This window comes from Rhipicephalus sanguineus, chromosome 8 (genome assembly GCF_013339695.2).
Source record: "Rhipicephalus sanguineus isolate Rsan-2018 chromosome 8, BIME_Rsan_1.4, whole genome shotgun sequence".
NCBI lineage: Eukaryota > Metazoa > Arthropoda > Arachnida > Ixodida > Ixodidae > Rhipicephalus > Rhipicephalus sanguineus.
Window position 1 is genome coordinate 12814346 of NC_051183.1, and position 23512 is coordinate 12837857.

General features: G+C 48.2%; 2 protein-coding genes across 2 annotated transcripts in view; one reads left to right on the forward strand and one right to left on the reverse strand.

Annotated features, from left to right (window-relative positions):
• Positions 1–4389, forward strand: part of LOC119401396 (myosin-9-like) — a 72634-nt gene extending 68245 nt beyond the window's left edge. Inside the window, exon 31 of the mRNA XM_049418702.1 lies at positions 4207–4389. Coding sequence (XP_049274659.1) covers positions 4207–4389 — 183 coding nt within the window. The remainder of the gene's footprint in view (positions 1–4206) is intronic.
• A 2542-nt stretch (positions 4390–6931) lies between these two features.
• The window catches only part of LOC119401398 (zinc metalloproteinase-disintegrin-like atrase-A), a 45845-nt gene continuing 29264 nt past the window's right edge, over positions 6932–23512 (reverse strand). The window contains exon 12 of the mRNA XM_049418761.1: positions 6932–6994. Coding sequence (XP_049274718.1) covers positions 6947–6994 — 48 coding nt within the window. The 3' untranslated portion in view covers positions 6932–6946. The remainder of the gene's footprint in view (positions 6995–23512) is intronic.

The following is a 23512-nucleotide window of genomic DNA, read 5'->3' on the forward strand; positions in this document are numbered from 1 at the left end:
GCAAGTGTAAAAAGTGAAATAGTAAAATAATACAGAGTTTATAGAGGTAAGTTGTTCCAAGTAGTAATGGTGCGCAGAAAAAAAAGTGTTTGAACAGAGGAGAGCTACAAGGTGGGCTAATTGGTGTTGATACATTTTCAAAAGTGCACTTGGTGAACACAGACACAAATGAAAAGAAATGCAGGACATAAGGCAACCTTATGTCCTGTATATTCTTTTTATTTGTGTCTGTGTTCACCAAGTGCACTTTTGAAGATGAAGATGTATTTGAATAGATTTGTTCGAGCAAAATAGGGGATTAGGGCATTTGGGTGATGTTGGTGAGTAGGCCTCGTCATTAGTAGACTCAGATAGACTGCAGGATAGAGTGCGAGTTTGTTAGTAAGTAACTGTGCAAGAAAGTTGAGCCGTAATTTATTTTGACGTGAATAAAGTGTTGGAATATCATTAGACTACATTAGTTCAGTTGGTGAGTCGAATGTTGAGAACTTGTTATGAACAAACTGGATAGCATGTCTTTCAATTCACTTGAGCCTTTTGTTACATTGTTTGTAGGGGTCCCATGGAATGCAGGCGTATTTGCGCTACGGTCGAATGAAGTAGTTATTAGCGAGAAGTTTAACAGAGGCTGGGACATGTTTAAGTTTTTATTTAAGAAAACACAGTTTTCAGAAGGCAAAGGAAGGTATGTTTTGCACATGAAGGTTCCAGGACAGGTTGTTGCAAATAGTGACACCTAAATATTTATAATTAGTGACTTCTTTAAGTGCAGAGATGCCCAGCGTACAACTGTAATTTAACTGTAACTGTAATGTAAGAGGTGTTTTTTTTGGGGGGAAATTGGAAAAAGACACTTTTTTCTACATTCAAGGTCATCTCCCATTGATTGCACCAATGGAAAGTTTGACTGAGGCTATCATTCAGATCATCTTGGTCACTAGCACGGGTGATATCCTTAAACAACACACAATCGTCTGCGATAAGTCTTATTTGAACATTCAGCTTAACAACATCAACAATGTCATTAATGTACAAGAGGAACAAGAAAGGACCCAACGCACTTCCCTGCAGTACCCCAGAAGTGACTGGTAAACAGGCCAAGTGATGCCCACCTATGTCCGCGAACTGCTCGCGATTGTTTAGGTATTCAGCGATCCAAGAAACAAGTAGTTCAGGAATACCATAGTTCTTTAGCTTAAATATTAGTTTGGAATGAGGTACCTTATCAAAAGCTTTACTGAAATCTAGAAAAATTAAATCAATTTGGTTATTATTATCAATAGTAGAAGCAAAAGTGTGAATGGCAGTGACTAATTTTGTAACTGTGGAATATCCCTTTCTGGAAACTGTGTTGAGAGCTGGTTACAATTTTTTTCTCTTCAAGAAACTCATTCAGGGCTTTTGCAATAATATGTTCAATTAGTTTACAGCAAGATAACGTTAGTGATATGAGACAGTAATTTTCTAAAAAGAGACGATCACATTTTTAAAAATGGGTACCGCTCGGGCTGTCTTCCAGTCTTTTGGCAAACTCGAACACGACAAGGAAGCATAAAATATAATGATGAGGTACTTTGCAAGAGGTTCGGCATGTCGGCGAAGAAAAACATTTGGAATATTATCAGGTCCAGAGGAAGTTTTAGTTTTCAGGTTACGTAGCATTGAGATATAGGTTGGCAAACTCACTCAGACTCACTCGGACTCAGATCAAGCCGTGAGTCTGAGTGAGTCCAGGTGAGTAATATTTTAGTGAGTGAGTCCGGTTGAGGAAAATTTTGTTGAGTATGAGTCCGAGTGAGCCCGAAGGACAAAATATATTTCATGAGTGAGTCTGAGTGAGCTTCACATTTTTTGCCGACCTATGCATTGAGAGCACTCCAGGATGACTAATAGAATTTGAAAACTTTGTAACGGCAGCACCAACAACTAGGCCAGTGGGAATGCCATCAGTCGCAGCAGAAAATACACTGTTGAAGTATGTGTTGAATTGTTCAGCAGTTATATATTAACTGCATATATTTTATGTTCTGTAACCACTGTTCAACCATTCTGTGTTATGGGATTTCCTAGTGCCTTCCTGAAATTTCTTGGCTGTTTCCATTCCTTTGCATAGTTTTCTTTGGTGACACCTTGCTATTGGAGCCATGTACTGTGTGATCTCAATGCACGTTAAAGAACAGCAGATGGTCAAAATTTTCTGACTCCCCCCACTATGGCATGCCCCATAATCATATCTTGGTTTTGGCATGTAATACCCTAGATATTATAATTGCTATGGGAGTTTGCTGTAGTTGACAGGCTCTTCATAACATGCATGGTGTATAACTATGTGCTAAAAGCCTGAAATGAAAGTTTACTTGATCAGTTCACTGTCAGTCCTATGTGGCTGTGTTTTATGTTTTTTATGGTTTAGTACTTGATTTTCTTGTTCTTGCAACGGCTGATGCTTGATTTTCCACTGGGGCATGCATGGCTGCATTGATGTGTTCATGCTGTCACTGTCTAGGTTTAATACTGTTAGCTAATCATCTGTGAAGTGCTGCTACCTTGGAAGGTGGGCGATTTTTGTATCGCTCTGCTTACAGCTTGTGCCAGCGGAAACGCTGGGAGCAGAGTTTTGTCATGTAGAATAACCTTATTCTGACTTTAAAGTCTCAGCCAGAGATTCATTAGTATGCTGGGATTCACTGGATCGCTTGCAGAGACAGAGCACCATGTCTTGTACTACACTACCTTGAATCAAATAGTTTGGAAAAGGGGTTGTCATTTATTAATAAGGTTCTGGTTGCTTGAAATGAAAAAAAAAAATTTTTTTTTACTAATTTTAATGATGCCTAAGGGGGCTTATAACAGTACCAAGAACCTGTGGAATCTGACGACAGTTGTGCCGTGTGCTGTTGAATTTAGTAAACTACATTGACTGATTAGCTAATGTCACAGCTAGTGGAACAGCTAAAACTCCGAAGCGAAATTGGAACATGTGTCGTGCAAAATGGTTACGATTTTGGGCTTGCTTCTATAGTTTTAATAGTGCGGTATCAAGCTTTTAGCAGAAGTAAAGTGTTATTTGCGCAGAGGTTGCAATTGTCAGTCTCTGGTGCAGAATTTTGAAGCATAGCGTTGAAGATCTTGTGATTGTGCAAGGAGGCTTGATGTATACTTGCTTTGATCTGTGGGGTCTGATGCGATATAACACCGCTGCCGCCCTCGGAACACACGGAGACAGTTCACGCGGTCGTGCAACAAAACGTATACGTTTATTAAACATTTCTTTACATATGTGGCGAGCTTGCCGGCCGAATTAGTAACACGTAACACGCTAAACAATGAATACTGGAAAACAACACGCACACTCACGACAATATAAGACAATTAAGACATACATAAGACATAAAATAAGACAACATAATAGAATACAAATGCGAAGGCGGCGCTGCAGATGCACGACTCACCACGAGGGCCCGAGGGAAGCGAGCCGCGGTACCGTCTCCCACGGACCCCAGTGCGGCCGTCGCCCATCCGCGCGCGCTGCCACACCCCAAAAGAGACTCACTGCCGTTTCTATGTGCCGGCCTAAATTTGCGGCGGCGATGCCGGCGCCACCGCGCTAAACTCGGATTACAGCAAAGCACATCCCTGACCTTGGACAAACGTGTCCACTTACGCCAAGCACATGCGTTCCAAACACAGCGGCCGCGTCCAAGCTACGGCAGTCGCCTTTACAGGGGTGATATAGCACCCCCACAGATCAAACTTATGCCACGCTGTCCTTCCGTCTTTCTCTTCCTCCTGCTATGCCACCATGTTCCTTAAGCAGAAAGGAAATTGAAAAATTCACTTTGATATAAAAATCAGTATGTTGCTTGTCAACCTGTGCATTCTTGCTGTTGCTTTGCACAGCATTAAAAAAAAGTTTGTTGTCACATCCACTGAATGAATGTGTGGGCTCGAAGCAAACATTTTAAAATGATACTGTTTGTTCCCTCCCCTTTTCTGCTTTGGTTATGTACACGAGACTTTTGCAAATTTTAATGTTCATACATTCATACATTCGCAGGTGTGCCATGGTATTCACCCAACCATCTAACCAACTCAACTTCATTATGTGATCAGTGAACCATTGGAGCATGCACAAGCACCGTTTCTTTCTTGCACATGTTATCTCAAGAGGCTGCATGCTTTCAAGACTTGCTTCGTTTGTTGCAGGCACCTACTGCTGCCCGTGCACAGAGGGGATCAGTGCGGACCAGCAAGAATGAGAAGAAGGACTCTTCACTTAAACCTCAGGCTCAAATGTCCGCTAAGTCATCCCTGGCTTCACCCGCGGCTAAGAAAAGGAAGTTCTTCAAGTCAAACAACAGCGAATGGGATGCATTCTTTGTAGTTTAACTGGGCACAGCTAGCACGAGGGTTCGATGCGAATTCGCCGTATTTCCGTGCCTAAGTCTGCATGGGGCGTGGTTTCCTTCTAAATTAATTTTTCTGTGTGGTGCAGGTATCATCATGCAGGTGTGCATGATGATACTTCACTCCTCAAATTATATTGCATTTGGAACTAAGGCGTATGGGCCCTTGAATAACCAAAAGTTCATTTACGAGCCATTCTGACTTAACCTATAGCTATATATTTGATTGCTTGCTTCATGTCACCAGGAAGCTGTCAGCTGCATTACACTAATCTTATTATGCAAGAACTGCAAGCAAGCATTCAGCGCATCTTTTTTTTTTTTACTGCCACATGTTGACAGGCACGTTTATTTTTGTATTGCCAGTTCCATTTCAGTGTAGCTAAGATGAATTCGTATTTATTTGCTGTTCACCTAAGGTGTAGTTGTTTGCATTTCTATTTTATTCGTTCTATTTTGACTAGCATACAAAGCTTTGTGTGCGTACGTATTTTAATTTCGATGTAATAATTTTACGTTTCTATTCTTATTTACTATGGAACCAAAGCATTCGTAATAATTGTATAGTTCTGAAGCAGCTACAATAAACAGATGTATTTAGCAATAATCATATTTGTGGTTCTTTATCTGTCAGTCGTCTTTCATATGAGCATTATCAGTATGAGGTATCTACTCTTCAAGATGTCGTTTGCTCATGAAAAAGGCTACATATAACCTATTATGCATTTCTCATGAATGTACTAAGCAGAAGGAAGTCTTGCTGACGTGGGCTGTACCAGGACCTCCTTTTATGTTGTATGTTGAAGGCATACAAGCCGTGCAGCAGTAACAAAGAAAAAAGTTAATACATAAGTAAAAAAGTTAAACCCATTCCACTATGTGAAGGTGGATGTCTAGTAGAGCTGACGGGCGCATTCTCGTCTCTGCTGTCGTCGGCGCGCTCTCCATAAGCGCGCTGCTCCTCGGACGTTCTCACAATGTGTGGTCGACCCATACCTGGCACGCAAGACCGCGCCACGCAGCGCCTAAACGTGACTGATGCGGCGAAACACGCACGAAAAGCGTAACGCTCCTCTGAATGTTTTCTGCACAGCCTCCGAGATCGGCCCATCGGTCGTACAGTCTCGGGAATATGCCCTCCTTTGACCGATCGACGATGCCGATTGATGACGTCATCATGGCGTCACAGATTTTGGCGATCTGTGACGTCGCAATGACTTACAATGACGTCATAACATAACGTCATCGCTTCCTCGGAGGAGGTCACGTTTTCTTTTGTTTCTTTTTCTGTTCGTGGGCGGACCCCATAAGGCAAGCAGGTGTTCCATTTACAGCTCTGCTGTGAGAGTAAACACAACCAGAATGAACCAAAATAAAGTACTACCAAAGCGTAGTTTAAAAAGCCAAACCTCAGTACATAGCGTGCTTATCTGCGATATAGATATAATTAATTTAACTTCATTTTTCAAGTTAAATTGTTCATTTTTGAAGAAGAACACACAAAGAAACGTAGACAAAAAGAAAAGATGGAAGGCACACAGCGCTGCACTGACAACTGAAAGTGTCAGTTGTAGGTGCTGCTTGTCTTCTCTTTTTGTCTACGTTTTTATTTATTTTTTTTTGCGCAGTTTTTCTTCAAAAACAATAGTCTGAAAGACTCGACAAGCGCGCAGTGGGCTCCTTTCACGTTGGGACGGGCAAGCTAAGCCAGACCGCCGCATCGTGGGCTCTTATCGATGGCCCAAAGCTAATCCCCGTTGTTGGTTCTTCTGATAGAGCAGCACGATTCGACTTGGTTGGCTTGATCGTTGCCCAGTAACTAGGGGCATCGCCAAAGCATGTGCTCTAAATTAGCTACCTCCCCGCAGCGGGGTCATGAGCTGCTAGCATAGGTCAGCAAACTCACTCATGAGTCGACGCATTCAGACTCAGATCGGGCAATGTCTCATGATGAGTCCGGCTGAGTAATATTTTGGTGAGTCTGAGTAGAATCGCGCAAATGCAATACCACAATTAAATTTCGACCTCTGGGCAGTTTAGGGGGCCTTTAAGGGAACATCGGAGAGCGTGGCGGCCGCTTTGTGTAACAACCGGCCGGTGGCTGCAACGGGTTTCGCGCAGGCGCAGTGCGCGCTGTGAGTGGTGCTCTATCGTCGTCTGTGGCCGCTCTTCCGGTCATGGCGGAGCGAACCGTTCACGCGACGACGAGACGAAAGATGTCGAGCACGGTGCTCAATCCTCGGAAAAAAGATCGTTGGAGCACGGTGCGCCTGCGCGCTTAACTCGTTGCAGCCGGCGGTGGCACAGAGCGACTGCCGCGCTCCAATGTTCCCTGTAACACAGTACGGCTGTGTACATGCATCGACTGCAGCGATCTTACGATTCAGAAGGCTTACAAAACGTTCGAAGGATCTATGAAACCTTAGGCTGTCCCAGTTTCTTACCTTGCTGCACAGTGCATAAAGTCCAGTGCGTGTTCGTATAGACGTATCAAATCGTCCTGTACGTATTGCAGTAACAGCTGAAGCAGAACTGACGAACTATGGATATTGACACTTGACCATGCATTCTGCCAAACGGTCTGAGTACTGAAAGGAAAAATGTTTGAAATCCTAATAGTGCCTTGCAGAAAAACGGGGGCGGGGAGAGGGCTTGTAGGAAATTATAAGTTGAACGGGGCTATTTGCTTGTTGAATTTAGGTAGGTTGCCACAGTAGTAGCTGTGGCTATTGACACAAGTCTATTTTCAAGTGTACACAGCAGTGAAATTTCAATTACAATTAATAAATGTAGGAGCTAGCCCTTCCCCTATCGGAAAAATGTGGGCGAGCGAAGCTTGGTGTTTGCATGCCCTGTTTTTCTTTCGTTCTTGCTTTTTGTGTTTGGCTATGATGAATGAAATTTCGATAAAAAGCTTTTGAAGCACTGGAAAGAAATACCTGCCAGTTGGGGCTGGTAAAATTTGTCAATGAATATGATTCGGTTGTAACGCTGTGAGCTCAGTAATTAAAGAGCGACCATAGGTAACCAAACACAACATTTATGCGCCCCCATTTTTCAGTAAATGATATCGTCGAAAGCTGTCATGAACCACCCTTCGGGCTTGTTGACAAAACACATCATGCGCATATAGAAGAGACTGCTATGAATACCTTGGTCAAATCTTTCAGTCGTGCGCGCCGAAGAGATTTTGGGAACGGAGCGCAAAGTTCCCATTTTCTCAGGCGCCCTCTGTTCCTACAGAGCGTTGTGCTCACTATCTTCGAAGCTTCCGGCGCCTGCTGTCCGCAGTCGAAGCGGTACTCTTTAAAGTCCCTAGATTTTTTCCTTTTACCTAACTACCGACAACTGCCTCCTTTCCCTGCCCTCTCTCACACGTAGCCGGCGTCTGGCGCCATTTTCTTCCTAACTTGGAAGATTTACAAAGCCACGTACGTCTAAGTGCATTAGCCACGCATCTTTCAGCGGACAATATGCTAGCGTGACGGGCCTTTCTCCTCCCAAAGAGGGAAAAATCTAGGGACTTTAGTACTCATGTAACGTGAACGCCCGCAGCATCGAGCGGCCGCTACTGTGGGTTTGTCAAGCGGCTGATCGCAAGACAAAGCTTGCTGCACCATGACACCTGGCTGCGCAGTTTTTGTAGATCTGATGCTTTAAAGATTATGTCACGTACGTACAACTTGTATCCGATTTTGTATCCGATTTGAACTTGTATCCGATTTTCAGCACATAACAAACCGCGCGGCCGCGACACTGACTTGGTCACATGTGACACAGTGTAATTTGTTAGCAACCAAAATAATGCAACGTTTTTTTTTTACGCAGAATGGTAGATGGCGTCCTTGACCTCAACCAGGGGGATTTTAAAAAATTAAAAATGGCCTTTTTGAGAAAACTATTTTCAAACTTTGGCATTTTTGGTAAACCACTGGCGTTGCAGCCCAATTCTGAAGTAAAACGGAGCGCTATAAAACCACGAAAATTGTTTTGAAAGAGAGCACGAATATCAAATTTAACATGTACCGAGTTTTATTATTCTCACTTTAACTTCTTTGCAGCAACAAATTCTTGAAATAAGGCGTTTTTGTGTGATTTGCCATGTTTGCGATTTTTTTTAAAGTGCTTCGGCAGGTAAGAAAAATAATAGGCACATAAGATTGTATTTCACTTTTTCTTTAAATACATATTGTGACCAAGAACTGCACTGTTTTTCCCTAGGTGCTCTCAAAATTCAGAAATAGCGAAATTGGCGGAAAAGTGTTTTTTTGCGGCCAAAAATTATGTATCTTTTTCAGGCGAACAAATTTTTTTTGACAAAACCAACTTCGAAACCTTTGTTCTGGGTCTAATGCCTAGGCCTATAGTAAATTTTATCAAAATCGGGAATGGTGGCCGGGACCTCGTGTTCGATCACACTAGAGCACTGCACGGGCCCGGGCCGACCCGAAAGCCCGGCCGCGGGCGGGGCCGGGCCGCCCGAAGCGTTTTCCGGCGGGCTCGGGGTGGGCTCGGGCTTGAAAGTGCGGGCCCGGGCTTAAGGCTGCGTGCCGGGTTGGGCTCAGGCCCACTCATAAGGCCTAAGTCGGGCCTTCGAGCACACGCGAACGTTATTGTGCATTGCATGGTCTAAGGCATTCTGTGCCACGCTGAAGTGACACGTGCTAAGAGCTGGCTCTTAGTAGAGCCAGCGCCTCCTCTATTTCTCTGTGCCTGGGCGAAGGAGCGAAGCGCAATGGGAACCGACCGTCGGCGTTAGTGCGGCTTTTAGCCGCCGGGCGCCGCCACCGTAGTAGACCAGCCGCGCGTCGTCGCTCGCGGAAACGAATTCCGTGGCTGCATTCGAAGCTGCTATATGGTTCAGTTTTCGGCTGTATTCGCATTGTTTATAGTATATTGAAAACTTGTAAACTGGAATCATGAAGCACTTGTCGTTCTGGGCAATCAGCTCATTTCGAAGGCATGCGTCTTTCGCGGCTATTTGATCGAGACGCTCGCGCGTCGTCTGCTAGCCCGATTCCAGAGAGCGCATGCCAGTGATGCGCAGAAAATTTTTTTGTCACCGTTATGTTCGCTTGACTGAGAGTCGGTTATTGACTGTCTGAAAGTCGATTTTCGAAAGCAGCATTTTCCAAGAGCTAATACTGAAAGCTTGGGCGCTTTAAGTCCCCCATGCATGCTACCGTCTACAGGTGTAGCACCACTATACGCAAGCCATGAGTTCATGCGCTAAATAGCATGAAATGTCACTAAGCTGCTTCCAATGACAATGTGCATGTGCATAATGATTGTCGGTTGTTTCGCCGGTAGCGCATGTAGTGTCCATGGGCTCCGATTCTTCAGCTTCGGGACTTAATGTCAGCGCTGCATGCACATGGCGGCGATCGCGAGGCAGCGTTGCTACTGGTACTACATGCATTCGTTGACTGTTCGGACGCAACACGGTCACGTTTAGGGATACTTGCCATGCTTGATTCAGTTGTTACCTTGGGCTGCAAACGTGAAGGGTAGTCTGCAAAGAGTGACGCTACTGCAACCTTCGTAAGCCGCCGCTTCTTATATTCTATGAAATCTTCGCGTCGTAAACGACGGCTGCATATTCTAGTGTAGTTTGAAGATGTATTAAGAGACCAATTATCCCGCCTAATTACTGCAAGCCACCTCTACCGAACACCAGCGGCAGCTGGAATTTCATGGAACGACAGCCGAACAGTGTATTAATGCGAAAGCCTTATAGATCCCTCATCAAACGCGAAAATTGACCGTCGGCGGCGTCAGCACGAGTGATGCAAAAAATAATTACGTGACGTTACAGATCAAAAAATTTTGTGACATAACGTGACGTCGTCATATTACATCTTCGCTTGGTCAAAATGGGCCGATCACGGAGGCAGTACATGCATCCGCTGATGTGCAGAAAGCTTGCACTGCCTCCGATCCTTGAGGCTGTAAGAAAACCACGTTAGGCACAGAAATATCTCGGAGGGAGGCAGGAAATGTTCAATACATTGACTAGAAGAAAAAGAAGAAGATGGCTTTCTGCTTTCAGTCGTCTTAGATGAATGCATAAAGGACCCTGTGAGATTTTCTGTCTTTATCAATAAAGGGAAATAAAAAAGAGACAATCGTGATTTCCTTCAGTTCCATTTGCAGAGTGGAACACAACAGTATGACATACTAAGGCATTGGGGCGGTTCCAATAGACTGAAATAGAAAATAAAACGCGAATACTATCAAACTCGAGTGCAAGTATCGAACTGGCAGCACGGCCTGACAGTCTGCCTGCGGAATACTTACAGCGGGGATGGAAAGACACGCGAACATGCGGCATCTGCGTTCTTTGCTGTTTCACGTCTATTTTCAAGTGGTTATAGCCTCGATGATTCATGATAACACGACGTCATCCATGACACAATAAAAGACCATCTAGCATCTTTTTATTGCCACCACGGTTAGAGCGTGATGAAAACAGCGCGCCGCTATGTTCGTGTTTCTTTCCATCCCCCTGTACCTGTGAAAGCCTGCAAGAAGCACAAATGCAATTAAACTCGGATGCATACACGATTTCGTGAGCTTCGTGATACGCGCAGCCGTCGAGCGCCAGCTTTTCGTAGTCTACTTGCACAGCGCCACCACGCGGCAGCGGCGAGCGGACGCGGAGCGCGCGCTCGACGGCCCGAGGAGAGCGTTCGCCCAGGCACTGAAAAATAGAGGAGGCGCTGGTAGAGCTTAGAAGAGTGAAACCTTTTATCTGGAATAGCATCAAGTATGGTGTGTAGCAGCTTGATTATATAAATATATTGTACATGGCGATTGCGTTTCCGTGACAATGTAAGAATATGAACGATTTATATTTCATCTGCTTTTTGGTGGCTGTTCACCATATATAACGTTAACGTTTTTTATCTTGCTGCAACATCTTACTAATCAGGAGCCTCTTTTAATTGTGTAAATAGTGTTTCCAACGCGAGCGTAGAAAACAGCACTAAAGAAAATGTCCCGGGTTTGCTTCTGTCCGCTTTTTCATTTTAGTTGTAACTTGTACACTTCTTTTAAATAAATTTTGTTGCTATGCCTTATTATTTTCACTATACTACTATTGTAGTGACTTGCTATGTGCCATATAGGCAACATTTCGTTTATATTCCTTGGTATTACGTGCCGAAACCACGATATGATTACGACTCACGAGGCACGCCGTAGGGGGACCGCATTAATTTCGACCACCTGGAGTTCTTTAACGTGCACCTAAAGATAAGTGCACGGGTGTTCTTGCATTTCGCCCCCATCAAAATGCGGCCGCCGTGGCCGCGGGAATCGCACCCGCGTCGTAGGACTTAACAGCGAAACAGCTTAACCTCTGAGCTACCACTGCGGGCAAAGCGACATTTGGATGCATGCACACACCGGATTTTCCGTCCCTTCGCCCGCTACAAAGCGCAAAGCATCTTTAATAATCATCATCAACAACTAATATCCTCTAGTCTTATTTAAACTACAGTCGGTTACAGCCCAAGAATAAACGTAAGCTCCGCCCACAGCCGTCGCTGCCCCACCCAGGTACCGTTATCAGATGGGAGACGCGTACAGTGTTCTTCTAGAAGTTTGTAGTGCGCTCACTGAGTGGCGGAGCGTGACGCACTTCATGCGGCTCCCAGCGTCACCTGAAACTTTCCGGCGGATTGCTGGGCGCGTCTAGCGCGCGTTGCTGTTTTGCGCGCAAGAAAAGTCGAAGTTACGGTGCGCAACACGGAGCTTCTTTTGATGCAACTTTTCTGTGAGTTGTGAAATAAATTACTCTGTCGTTGTGACTGATTTACGAAGGGTGGGCGATGTTTTAAAGGGGCCCTGCAACACTTTTCGAGCATGCTCAAAAAGCGCTGCCGATCGGTAGTCGAGGCTCTCGAGAACACGCGAGCCAAATATTATAGCGATGCGCACGGCCTGGAATTTACAATAAATTCTCAAAGTCAGCTGAAAATCGCTCCCTCTTCTCTCGACAAATGATGTATTAGTCGCAAAATATGACGCGATTGTCGGCAGTTCCACCATTGGCTGATGTTATAATCACGATAACACCCTCATTATTACTTTCGTTGTTAATTTTGAGTTCAATAAGTAGATAATATGTACGTTTATATTATGTTATCGCGTTAAAAACACCGAACAAACATTAATATTAGCACTTCCGGTCTCACCGACAGCTCGTCTGCTCGTAGTTGCGTGGTTCCGTTTTCTTCGCCATGCGCAGTGCCGAAAACGTGAATATTTCTGTGCTTTTGACCATCGCCGGTTGCCGTTGAGAGTGGCAGCCGTTCGAGTGTTGCCTCGTCAGCTGAGAACTGCATCGTCGGCACGTTCTCACGACCGACCGAGGCACGGGCGCAGCGTGTCTCCGATAACAATGCTGGCGTCCGGTAATGGCGGCGCTTCGGGGTCGTCTGCCAGTGCCGTCTTACGAAGCGGTGTATCGGAGTATGGGCCGAAACCGATCTCAACTGTCATTCGTTCCAAACGAGCGCGCACGTTTGCTTCCATGGTTGGCAGAGTGATGAAAACACTACGGCGTTCGAGGTGCACACCCAACATTACCAAACCGACGCGCAGTTTTCAAGCACGCACGATACACAGCGCGATCGACTCCGCTCGACGAGAACGACGCAAGCCGACCGGAAGTGGCGGCACAGACCACGTGGTTGCGCCGAGACGCCAGAGAGAAAAAAATGAAAAAAATGCCGCCGGCGCTGACGTCGCCTCCTCGCACCTCCGCCCTCCCTCCCTCCCCTCACGCCGCGCGCAGCTTTCCGCGCGCTCGCTGCGTTGAGTTGAGAGAGAAAGCTGCGGAACGTGATCTCTATAATTTGGTAACACCACTTAGACTTGACGGATTCGAAAAATTTTTGCGGCATATGACTCGTGAAGAGTCATACGTCAATAATGAGACTATTCCAATATAATTAAGAAAGGTGTTGCAGGGCCCCTTTAAGCGGCTATTGCATAGATGAATGCTCCTCCACGTAGCCGCTGCAGTAACAGATAGGGCGTGTAGTTGGGGGGGTTGAAGTTTTTTTTTTGTCCTGCTGATCGATACAATTTTCAATGCCCTTCCGCCACTGTAACGATCATAGCGACTTCACTCTCGCCTTTCGATCCCCACAGCAATGCCTCACTTTTTTTTTCTTTTTTTTATTCGCATATATGAGCTGGTCTGTGTAATAGGAGATTCTGTTGCTGGGCCTGTTGGTATACATACTTGAAGAAACGAAAAAACCAGCTTACGGACGCTTACGCAAGAAGAGAAGACACTCGCTGGAACTAGCAACAGGTTTAATGAAACCACATAATGTTAACTCCCTGATAAGCCAAGCGCGCATGCGTCGTACATAAAACACGTGTGATTCACAATAAGAGAGAATGACATCAGTAACCACATTTTTTAAATAAGCAATATTTTTCATTGATAGTGACAGATACAGTAATGCATTTGTTCAAACCATATGTTTCCAGATTTGCGCTTCAATCACTTCACGTTCGTATTAATTGCGTGGTTCCCTTACCAATAATTTGCGTGCCTTTCAGATCAGGAGAACAGCCGCACACCCGCCAATGAGCAGGCAGATTTGCTCCTCCTCCTGACCTGATAGACGTCTGAACTGATTTTATTTACACAAACCCCGGCCTATGCGCAAATGCTTGCCATGATTAACAATGTAGAAATGGTCACGACCAATAAACAGCCGACGACGACGTTGATCTAACACGCACTGGAGCATCCCAAAAGGAGCCCAATCCCCACGGGTCTTCCGCTTCCTAATGACAGCTACTTCAGTCTCCCCTCTACATCTCCTTTTTCTGTACACGAGTATGGTTTTGCTGTCACCACCCTCCTGTTTTTTTTTTGCTTTTATTGTTACCGCACTTGACTACGCGGTCACTCCTAGCTTCGTCAATTGGGTCCAGCTGTTTTTGTTGTCAAACGCTGCCCCAGCAATTTCTCTGCGCGTACGCTGCATGCCCTATGTGCACGACCGCCGGAGGCTGTAGCGCGTCCCTCCCGTCCAGATGCAGCGGCGGACTGTCTTTGAGACAGTTGCAGTTTGCGGACAGACACAAATGCCGATCCTTCCAAAAAACAAGCATACGTAAGTGCAGCAAAGCGGCACGCGTGGTGCCGATCGACAAAGGTCCTTCAAACGAATGAATGGCGTGAACATGCGCTGCAGGGGAATCAGCTTAAAAGAAGAATAAAATGCTCGACCCCCTCCTCCCTCCATTTTTTTTTTGTCTCTTTTAAGTGTCATTGTGATGGCCCTCTTACCGCCTTCAACTCCGCGTTTGTTGATCCCCCCGGAACTGCATCTACTACATCGTAACCAGCGTAACCCCGACCGGACGCGCTTCGCACCCCGCAAGAGAAGTTTTCAGGAGAAACTGGCGGCAGCACCCCTGGCGGGCGCCCAGGCTGTCGACGCGAAGAGGGCCATGGCGGCGCGGCGCAGGGATACGGCAGTGAGCCCACTGCCCCATTCTAGTACACTGTAGAGACGCGGCACCCGTAGGCACCCGGAGGCGCTTTGTCCCAGAGTTCTACGACACTCATCAACCCATCATCATCCGTACGTCTATCCCGGTACCGCCTCCCCCCCTGGTTGAGGAGGGGAAGATTTGTTTCGGAAAGACGGTCCCTGCCCGGACAAGGGGGCTACCGCTCGGCGCAAAGCGCCAAACAGACGTAGCCAGTCTCACGGCCCCACGCCAGAGAGACTCGGCCATGGGGCTACAGTTTGGTGCTGCAACTTCAGTCGCCGTGCACAAAACAGACGTACCGGCGAAATACCGCACGGCCGGAAGCCGGCGGGGTCCTGCCCGGACGGGGGGGGGGGGGGGCGCAGTTCGGCTCGACGAGTCCAATCGTCGCGCACTGAACTGCGACCGCATAGGGGCTCCCGTTTGGCGCGGCAACCTTAGTCGCCGCACACAGACTAGACGTACCCAGGGAGTACCGCGTGGCCGAAAGCCAGCGGTGTCCTACTCGGACAAGGGGGCCGCCGTTCGTTGCAGCGAACAGAGTCGCCGAGCACAGAACGGAAACGACCGACATGGACCTCGTGGGCGGAGCCCAACAAGGCGACTGGATTACCCGGGCGCATGCAGAGCCCGGGTAAGCAACAGCGGAAACCTCGACCGTCATCACCGCGGTGTAGCAACAGAAGTCGCATGCACCCAGACCGGCTCGGGCTGTTGGTTCCGCAGACACAAGTGACTGGCACGCTAGGCCAGATCGGTGTACCTTAGAGAGAGCCATCTTTAAAAGTTAATGGTGATCTGCCCTCCTGACTCACTAAAGATGACTGCTGGACGGTGCCAGGTTTCGAGAAACTTCTTAACGCCCAGACGCTGCCATTCCCGGTGGAGAACAAACCAGATCTCCTTCCGCACTTTTGCAAGTACTTCATGAAGACCAGGCTGCCTCCCATCGAAAACGGCAGCGCACCGTGCCACCCAAACTTGGTAAGAGCACTCGACGAGAAGAAGCACGTACTGGTTAACCGCCTGCGCAGGCAGGGGATGCAAAAACCGAACGGTTTCGAATGGAACTCCGGGGTGGCCATACAAGCTAGCTATCCTTTGAAGGAGGGCTGCTGGGAGTGCACACTGAGAGAAGATGTGAACCAAGTCCTCCGTACTGCCACAAAACGGACACATTCCTCTGGTAGGGATTTTCGTGAAGGGCCTGAATGTTATGGGCAGGCACCCTCTTGCCAGGCGGTACATGAATGTAGAGCGCTTGGCATCCAGAAAACTGGCAGTGATGAGCTTCCAGTTAGGACTGTGGCGGGACAGGTCATATCTCACACAGTGGGCCGGGAGGTCCGGTGTGAGTAAGTCGACTAGATCATGGAGCTCGAGAGGATCTAGCTCTATTCCTGGGTTGGCCTCACGGAGACGAGCCAGAGTGGAGGCGGCCCCCGCATAGAAGGGTGAAGGAGTTCCCGCCCGAGGCACTGAGTTAGAGAATGCCTCCGGCGAGAACATCCGCAGTCGTGTGCTCAGGAAAAAAAAATCACAGCATATCCACGGAGTGAATGATGATGAGTGGGCGAAGCTGCGGAGGTTCATCGGCAAACCGTGAATCTTCCGTGAATTCTGCCCAGTACATCATCACCGACGTGAGATCGGGTGCGTTTCTACTAAAGGTTCGATGAGTTATGACGACTTGCAGCTCACTTTAATTTTACATGTACGCTGTGAATTTTCATTGTTTAGAAAACCATTGCTTTAGAAAACATCTGGCCTCTTTCGTTGGTTTATTTCATCAATCAACGGCGTTTTGAACAAAATTTTTATTGTTTAATCACGCATAGGAGAAATCTCACCAGGCACTACCTTGGAGGTAAAGAATGGCTGCTAATGGGAATGAGAGACAGAAGAAGTCGGCTTTTACCTAACGCTGCGAATTTTTTATTGTTCAACAACGCACAGGAAAAATCTCCCACCGGCACCACCTTGGAGGTCAAAGAGTAAGACTGGTTACGCACTACGACTACGACTACGAGGGACGAACGGGTGCCGCCTTAAGGAGCTTCGCCCCTAAAACGACGCAAAGCTTCGAGTTAGGAGCATATCCGATTCGAGAGCTACCCGTGTCCATCTGAGATGCAGCGCAGTGGCCACGATGCCCAGGTCGGGAATTCCGAGTCTTCCCTTATTCCTGGGCAACTTGATCACAGGACGCGCCACATACATAGATGAGCCACTCCATAGGAAACGAAAGAGGAGCCCCTCCAAGTTCGGGTTGCAACCGGCATAACGGAAGCTACATAGGTCAGAAAAGAAAAGAGCAGCGATCGAATGATCGTTACCCTGGCCGTCAATGGACATCCCAAGGCACTGATTTCCTGAATTCTGTCGGTCAGCTTTTGCTTAGCCAGCCTCTAGTTTTCAGTAGTCAGGCGTTCCGGTTCGAAATGGAAACACAAAATACGTAGGCGTTGTTGCACGGGTAAGCCGTGAACAGGACGCAGACTGGAAGGAGCGGAGTTCAAATACATGACTACACTCTTGAACCTGTTTATCCTGGCTCCGCTCGCCGAGCAGTACCCCTCCATGACGTCCAGGACGGTGCAAACTGTGGCCTCGTCAGGGACGACAATGGAGATGTCATCTGCGTAAGCGAACAGTGCGACAGGAGGGGAACCTGGTGGAAGGGGAAACCTACCTATGCTGTTGTCACTGGAAAGCCTCTGCAGGAGCGGCTCAAACGCGTGCACATAGAGGGCAGGTGAGAGCGGGTCCCCCTAGAGTCACTGTATATGCTACCTTTAGGTAGCAGAGTTGCGCATAGGTCTGGCTAGCAACCACAGCTATGCGGTGAAGTCGCACTTCGTTTTTGCAGGCGACATGCCTACCGTGACGCCGATTAACCTGTCTGGCGTGTCGAAGACCGGCGATAAACATTGGCTGCCGATGGCGACGTGTTAGTTCAGTTCGCTGCAGCGGCGGCGTCGAGAAATAAAAAAATTGGCCCAAACGGCAGCTTCTCCGCAATGCATGGTTGCTAGCGGCGTTGGAAGACAGATGCGCAACTCTGCTACCTAAAGGTAGCATATACAGTAACTCTAGGTCCCCCTGCCTAACTCCACGACCCACGCTGAAAGGCTCCGAGATGCGATCCTGTATTACAACAGCCGAGCTGGGACGAGAATAGAGAGCCCTAACCATACTGATAAACTGGCCGCTGAAGCCGGCCTCTCTTAAAACCTTGAAAAGGTACATGTGACTGATAACATCAAACGCCTTTTCTTGATCGAATGAGCAGAGAATGCCGCTGAGATTCCGTGCATTCGCCCATTCCATCAGGTCCCTGATAGCAAAGCCGTGAAGCTGGCAGGACCGCCCTGGAACACAACATGCCTGGTACGGACCCAAAACCGTGCTTAGCACTGGAGTGACTCTTACGGACAGGCACTTAGCTACGAGCTTGTAATCGCAGTTCAGAAGGGTGATGGGCCGCCAGGCTCTCAGGTCAGTGCGTCTCGACTCGTCCTTGCACAGGAGAGTGATAAGCCCTTCCCTTTGAGTTGCTGACAGGATCCCCTCACGGAGGAGCCTGTTTACAAGAGTGGTAAAAGGCTTCCCCAAAACCTTCCAAAACTTGACGTAAAATTCAACGGTCAAGCCATCCGAGCCTGGGCTGCGATTGCGCTTCATAGATTTCAGGGCTGCAAGGAGCTCCTCCTCAACAAGTGGGGAGTCGCAGATATCGACCTGTTCATAGGACTTAACGAAAGGAAACGAGTACGGGGAGGGAGGTGGCTTGGCATATAGGTTCTTGTAGAACTGCCGCGCCAGCTCCAATACTCCGTCCTGCGTTTCGATAAGATTGCCAGTACTTGGATCTGTGACAGAGGTCATAACCGCTCTCTTTCGAGCTAGGTGCCTACGAAGAACATTCCTGCTACACCATGCCTCCATTTCCCACTGCTCAGCGCGCGCTGTGGCTCGCAAGCGGTCCCAGCGTCGCTGAAGCAGGACTCTAAGTTCTTTGCGAAGCGAAGTCAGGGCCGCGGTTACTCCGGGGCCACCGGACAGCGGCTTTGAGTGCAGGAGGATAGCGTCTGAGAAGATTTTGATCTCAGCACGCTCCTCGTGTGCCCGCCGCTTGCCCCACTCCCGAAAGCACTCCGCGACACTGGCCTTCACCGCATCCCATTCGCTGCCGCCTAAGTCCTGTCCATCTAGCAGCGAACGGCAAAGAAGTCCAGCAACTAGGGGTGTGCGAATTATATTCGAAAGTTTCGAATATTCGTCGAATATTAAATTCGAAATATTCGTATTCGATTTGAAAATCGTGTATTCGAAAAGTTTCGAATATTCAATAACTTCGAATATTCGAAAAATTCGAATATGCGATTTGATTATCATACATAAAATAACTCGTCTTCCACATTTCTGCTGCGTTCGTATCGCTAAAAACGTTGCCGAGAGGAGCGATAAACATCGTAAGAACACGGAGGCACGATATCTGCCTGCGGCGAGCGCCCCAATACGTATGATTTATTGCTGGTACATCTCCAAAGTGCAGCGCTGTTGGCGATCATGTAACCGTACATTTTCAATATTATGCGGCCGTAACGTGCCGCACTACCACTCGTTCACTATGCGGGACCACTTCTGAAGAAAGACAGTGACCCACGTGACTGGTGGCGGACTCTGGGCACCTTCAGAAACCGCAGTCTGGCAAAGCTTTGCCCCATGTAACTCCCTATACCAGCCACTTCTGTTCCAAGGGAGCATGCCTTTTCAGTGGCAGGGGGGGGGGGGGGTTGTATCTGTTACAAGGGAGCGCCTGCTGCCTGATCATGTCGAGCAACTCGTATTTATTCAGGATAACATGTAGTCATTACTTTCATTGTGCCGTGATATTTGCTTGTGTTGTGGTGTGCGTTGTGCTAGCCTGGACATTGTGTTCTAGAGATAGCAGTGTATGTTGTGTTGCCAGTCAGGCTCCTAATGTTTTTTTTTTTTTTCAAATAGCTACATGTTAAATAAAATGTTGTTACTGTGGAGGCATTTTTCCTTTGATATTCGATATTCGAAGGTGGATATTCGTATTCGATTCGTATCCGAAAAATTTGATACCAGCAACATCTTTAGCGGCTTCCTTATCTTTTAAGAGCCGTGGGTTCAGACGCCACGGTCTCTTGCCCTGTGCTACGAGGTTGGAATCGGCGAATCTCAAAGCAAGGAGGCAATAGTCACTCAAAGCGGAAGAACACAACCAAGAGGAATGCATGCTAAGAACGAGCGATGGCGAGACATAAAAACGGTCGATCCTTGATCGGCTGCCCCTCCCTGTCCAGGTCATTCCTGACTGTACAGGGCGAAGGGTGCGCCAGGCATCGACCAGTCCGAGCTCATCAACAAGCTCCCGCAGCTCTAAGTCGCCTTTCCTGTCTCTATACTTTGGAGTTCCCTTAAGGGAAACGCGATCCACTTGTTCGAGGACACAGTTAAAATCGCCGACTAAAATAATTCGAGAAGGGCCAACCAAATATGGATCTAACGAGGGAAAGAAATCCTTTTGTTCCTTCCCTCGAGTGGGAGCATAAATGTTCACAATCCGAATACCAGAGTCAAGATCCACTGACAGAACGCGGCCCTCCGAATCCCTGGCGTGACGAAGCACAGAGCCGGTGAATCGTGCCATCAAAATGATGGCGACCCCCCGACAATGCGCCGCGCCATAACTCCAGTAGGATTTGGTGCCAAACTGTCTGTCAAAGTTGTAAATCTGACCAAGTCTAGACACGAATGTTTCCTGTAAAACGAGGATGTCTATTTTTCGAGACCGAGCTAAGTGAATAACCTCAGCCTGTTTAGCTGCTCGAGAAATCCCACGACAATTGAAAGTAGCTATAGTTAAAGAAGGAGTAGCCATGATGAAAGAAAAAGGGGGGACAAGGCTAGGAACAAGAAGGGGCTAGGAGAGCTAGAAAACAAGAAAAAAAGGGGGGGAGAAATGGGGAAGGCTAGTACCTGAGAATACTAGCCCCACTGAAAGCTACCGTGGAAAGCTAATGAGAACCCTCCTCGTCAGAGGAGGAGTCCTCGTGTGTGGACGAGTACACTCGGTCAGACATGGGTGAACAATCACCACCACAACTGCCTAGACTACAGAAGGGGCAAGAAGAGAAGCTCTTCTCACCCACGGTACTGCCCTTGACGGTGGACTGGGTTGACTCCGCGTCCGAATCCGTCGCTGCGGTGCGCTTCACGCCAGGCAGGCCCTCCTCCAAGTCACCGGGTCCTCCGCGCGCAGCCGCCGCCGGCCGCTCGCGTGAAGAGTCCCTGGACCGCGCCCGGCGCTTCTTTCCTCGAACCACCCTCCACGCCTCCGCATCCAATGCCTGCTCCCGGTCCTCCTCGGCTGCAGGCGCGTCAGCAGGGACTGCAGGCACGTCGGCAGGGGCCGCAGGCACGTCCGTAGGAGCGACCAGCGGCGGCAAGACGGCGGAAGGGGCGGAAGCCTCAGCTAACTCCGGCCTCCGACCCTGCTCGCCCCCTCCGGGAGCCTCTGCACCAACTGGCTCCCTCTCTGGCAGGGGGGAGCCCTCGGGACCCTTCGAAGGCGCCTCCTGGCTTTCAGCTGCACCGCTCGTCACCTGTGTAGAAGAAACACGAGCAGGAGCACGCGCAGCGACGGACGAATACGTGCGCACCTTGCAGGCAGACATCATGGTCCTCACCGCAGCGTTTGCATACTGCTTCGCAACGGGCGTGCCCGAACTCAGCGCAACGCTCGCACTGTGGGACCTTGCAGTCAGCTGCGTGGTGCCCCGGGAAAAAGCACCTACGACACAGGCGAACGACGCCGTCGTACTCTCACTGGACGATCGATCCTGCTCCCCACCGGAAGGAGGTTGGGAACAGGTCGCGCCATCTCGACACGTAGGCGTCGGTTGCCTGTCAGGACACTCTTAAAATCCGGAACGTGCTCGTAGTCTACACCAAGCACTTTGCCGTACGCCGCCAACCCGTTAAGGAGCGCGGAGTCACTGGCATCGGCTGGGTAGCCCAACACGCGCACGGTCTTCACCCGAACACCGCGGTACTCGAACTTAACTTCTACATTACGAACCGTGACGACAGACTTGGCGAGGAAACGCTCAACTGCCGCCATGTTCGCAAAGGCAACTTCAAATCTGCCGGCTCCAAAGTCTTGAACACACTTGAGCTCGTTTGGCGAGAACCGCTTCACGAGCTCCTTGCAGATGTCAACGTTGGTCGTGCCCTTAGGAACACGACCGTAGAACGTCAGCGGCCGAAGCTGCTGAGGGGCCGCCATCGCGGTAGAGACCACGAGGCGGCAGCGCACAGGACTGGCTAGCCTACCCTAGAAAAAAACTGAGGTTAAAGCTAGCCTATCCTGAAAAAGAAAAGAGCGTCAAAAAAGAGGGAAAACCTCACCGAAAGCCTGCGAGAAACTGGCGAAGATCCGTCGCGGAAGGCTGCCGGGTTACCGCATGAGATCGCGAGGTGCCTCCTTCAACACGCAGGAACAAACAGCGCTACACAGAGCCTGCCAGCTCGACCGCCCCGTCCAATTGCACTTGCTCATGTCTATGAAGTCAAGCACTTTTCACGTTATTCAGGTAGGGTATACTTTCCAATACAGACACATGTTGGCGTCGCTGGCTTTCGGTCCAAAACCTGAACTTCCTGCCAAATTTCAGAAAATATTCCGGCACCACTGGTCAACCAAACGTAATATTTGAGGTAGGAACAAAGAACTTTTAATTTTTAGTATGCGTAGTGTTTAGATTAACAACGAAAAAGTGCTTACTGTTAGATCGGAAACCATCTAGCACGACTCTCTTGCACAGATGAATGGCAGGCGTGCTGCAGTTCTGGGGCGGAGCTTGTACTTATTCTTAGGTTGTAACCGACCATAGGTAGTTTTAGGATAGGGTGCACAAAGCTTTGCGTTAGTGTTTGTCGTCACTGCGCAGGCGTCATACGCTATCCTCTTGGGTGCCCACGCTAAGTGACGAAAATGGCTTACTTGCCCAACGAACGTTATCTTTGCGTACCCTATTCTAAAACTGCCTACTAACAAGTAGCGGCCTTCACGATAGCACACGTTTACTTTGATTTCCGTGTTACGTTTCCCAATTCTCAGATTATGTGGATGCTTCTTTGTTTCTGATGAATCCGTGGCCGTTGCACATAACTCGAATATGATGTTTAATCCGGCTTAAGTAATACTATACGGAAGTCTACAATCGCTTACCCAAAAAGATATTGTAATACTCCTATCTATCCGTGAATGATGCAAAATTTTACGAGTAACAGGAAGCGCAATGCATGGAAATTGGCTGAATCGTTTCGCCATTGTGGCTTGCTTGGCCTTTGACCACTGCCCTTTGAGCTTTGTCCTTTCAGCCACGCTGCATAAAGATGTCACTTTTTATACTTTTCTTCTGAAAGTGTCATTGAAAGCAGAGTTTTCAGACTTTTATTCTACTTTGTGCCGAGCTCCCGAGATAGTCACTGGCCCCCACAAGCCACTTAAAGTTAACGCTGACGAGCGTTAACTTTAAGTT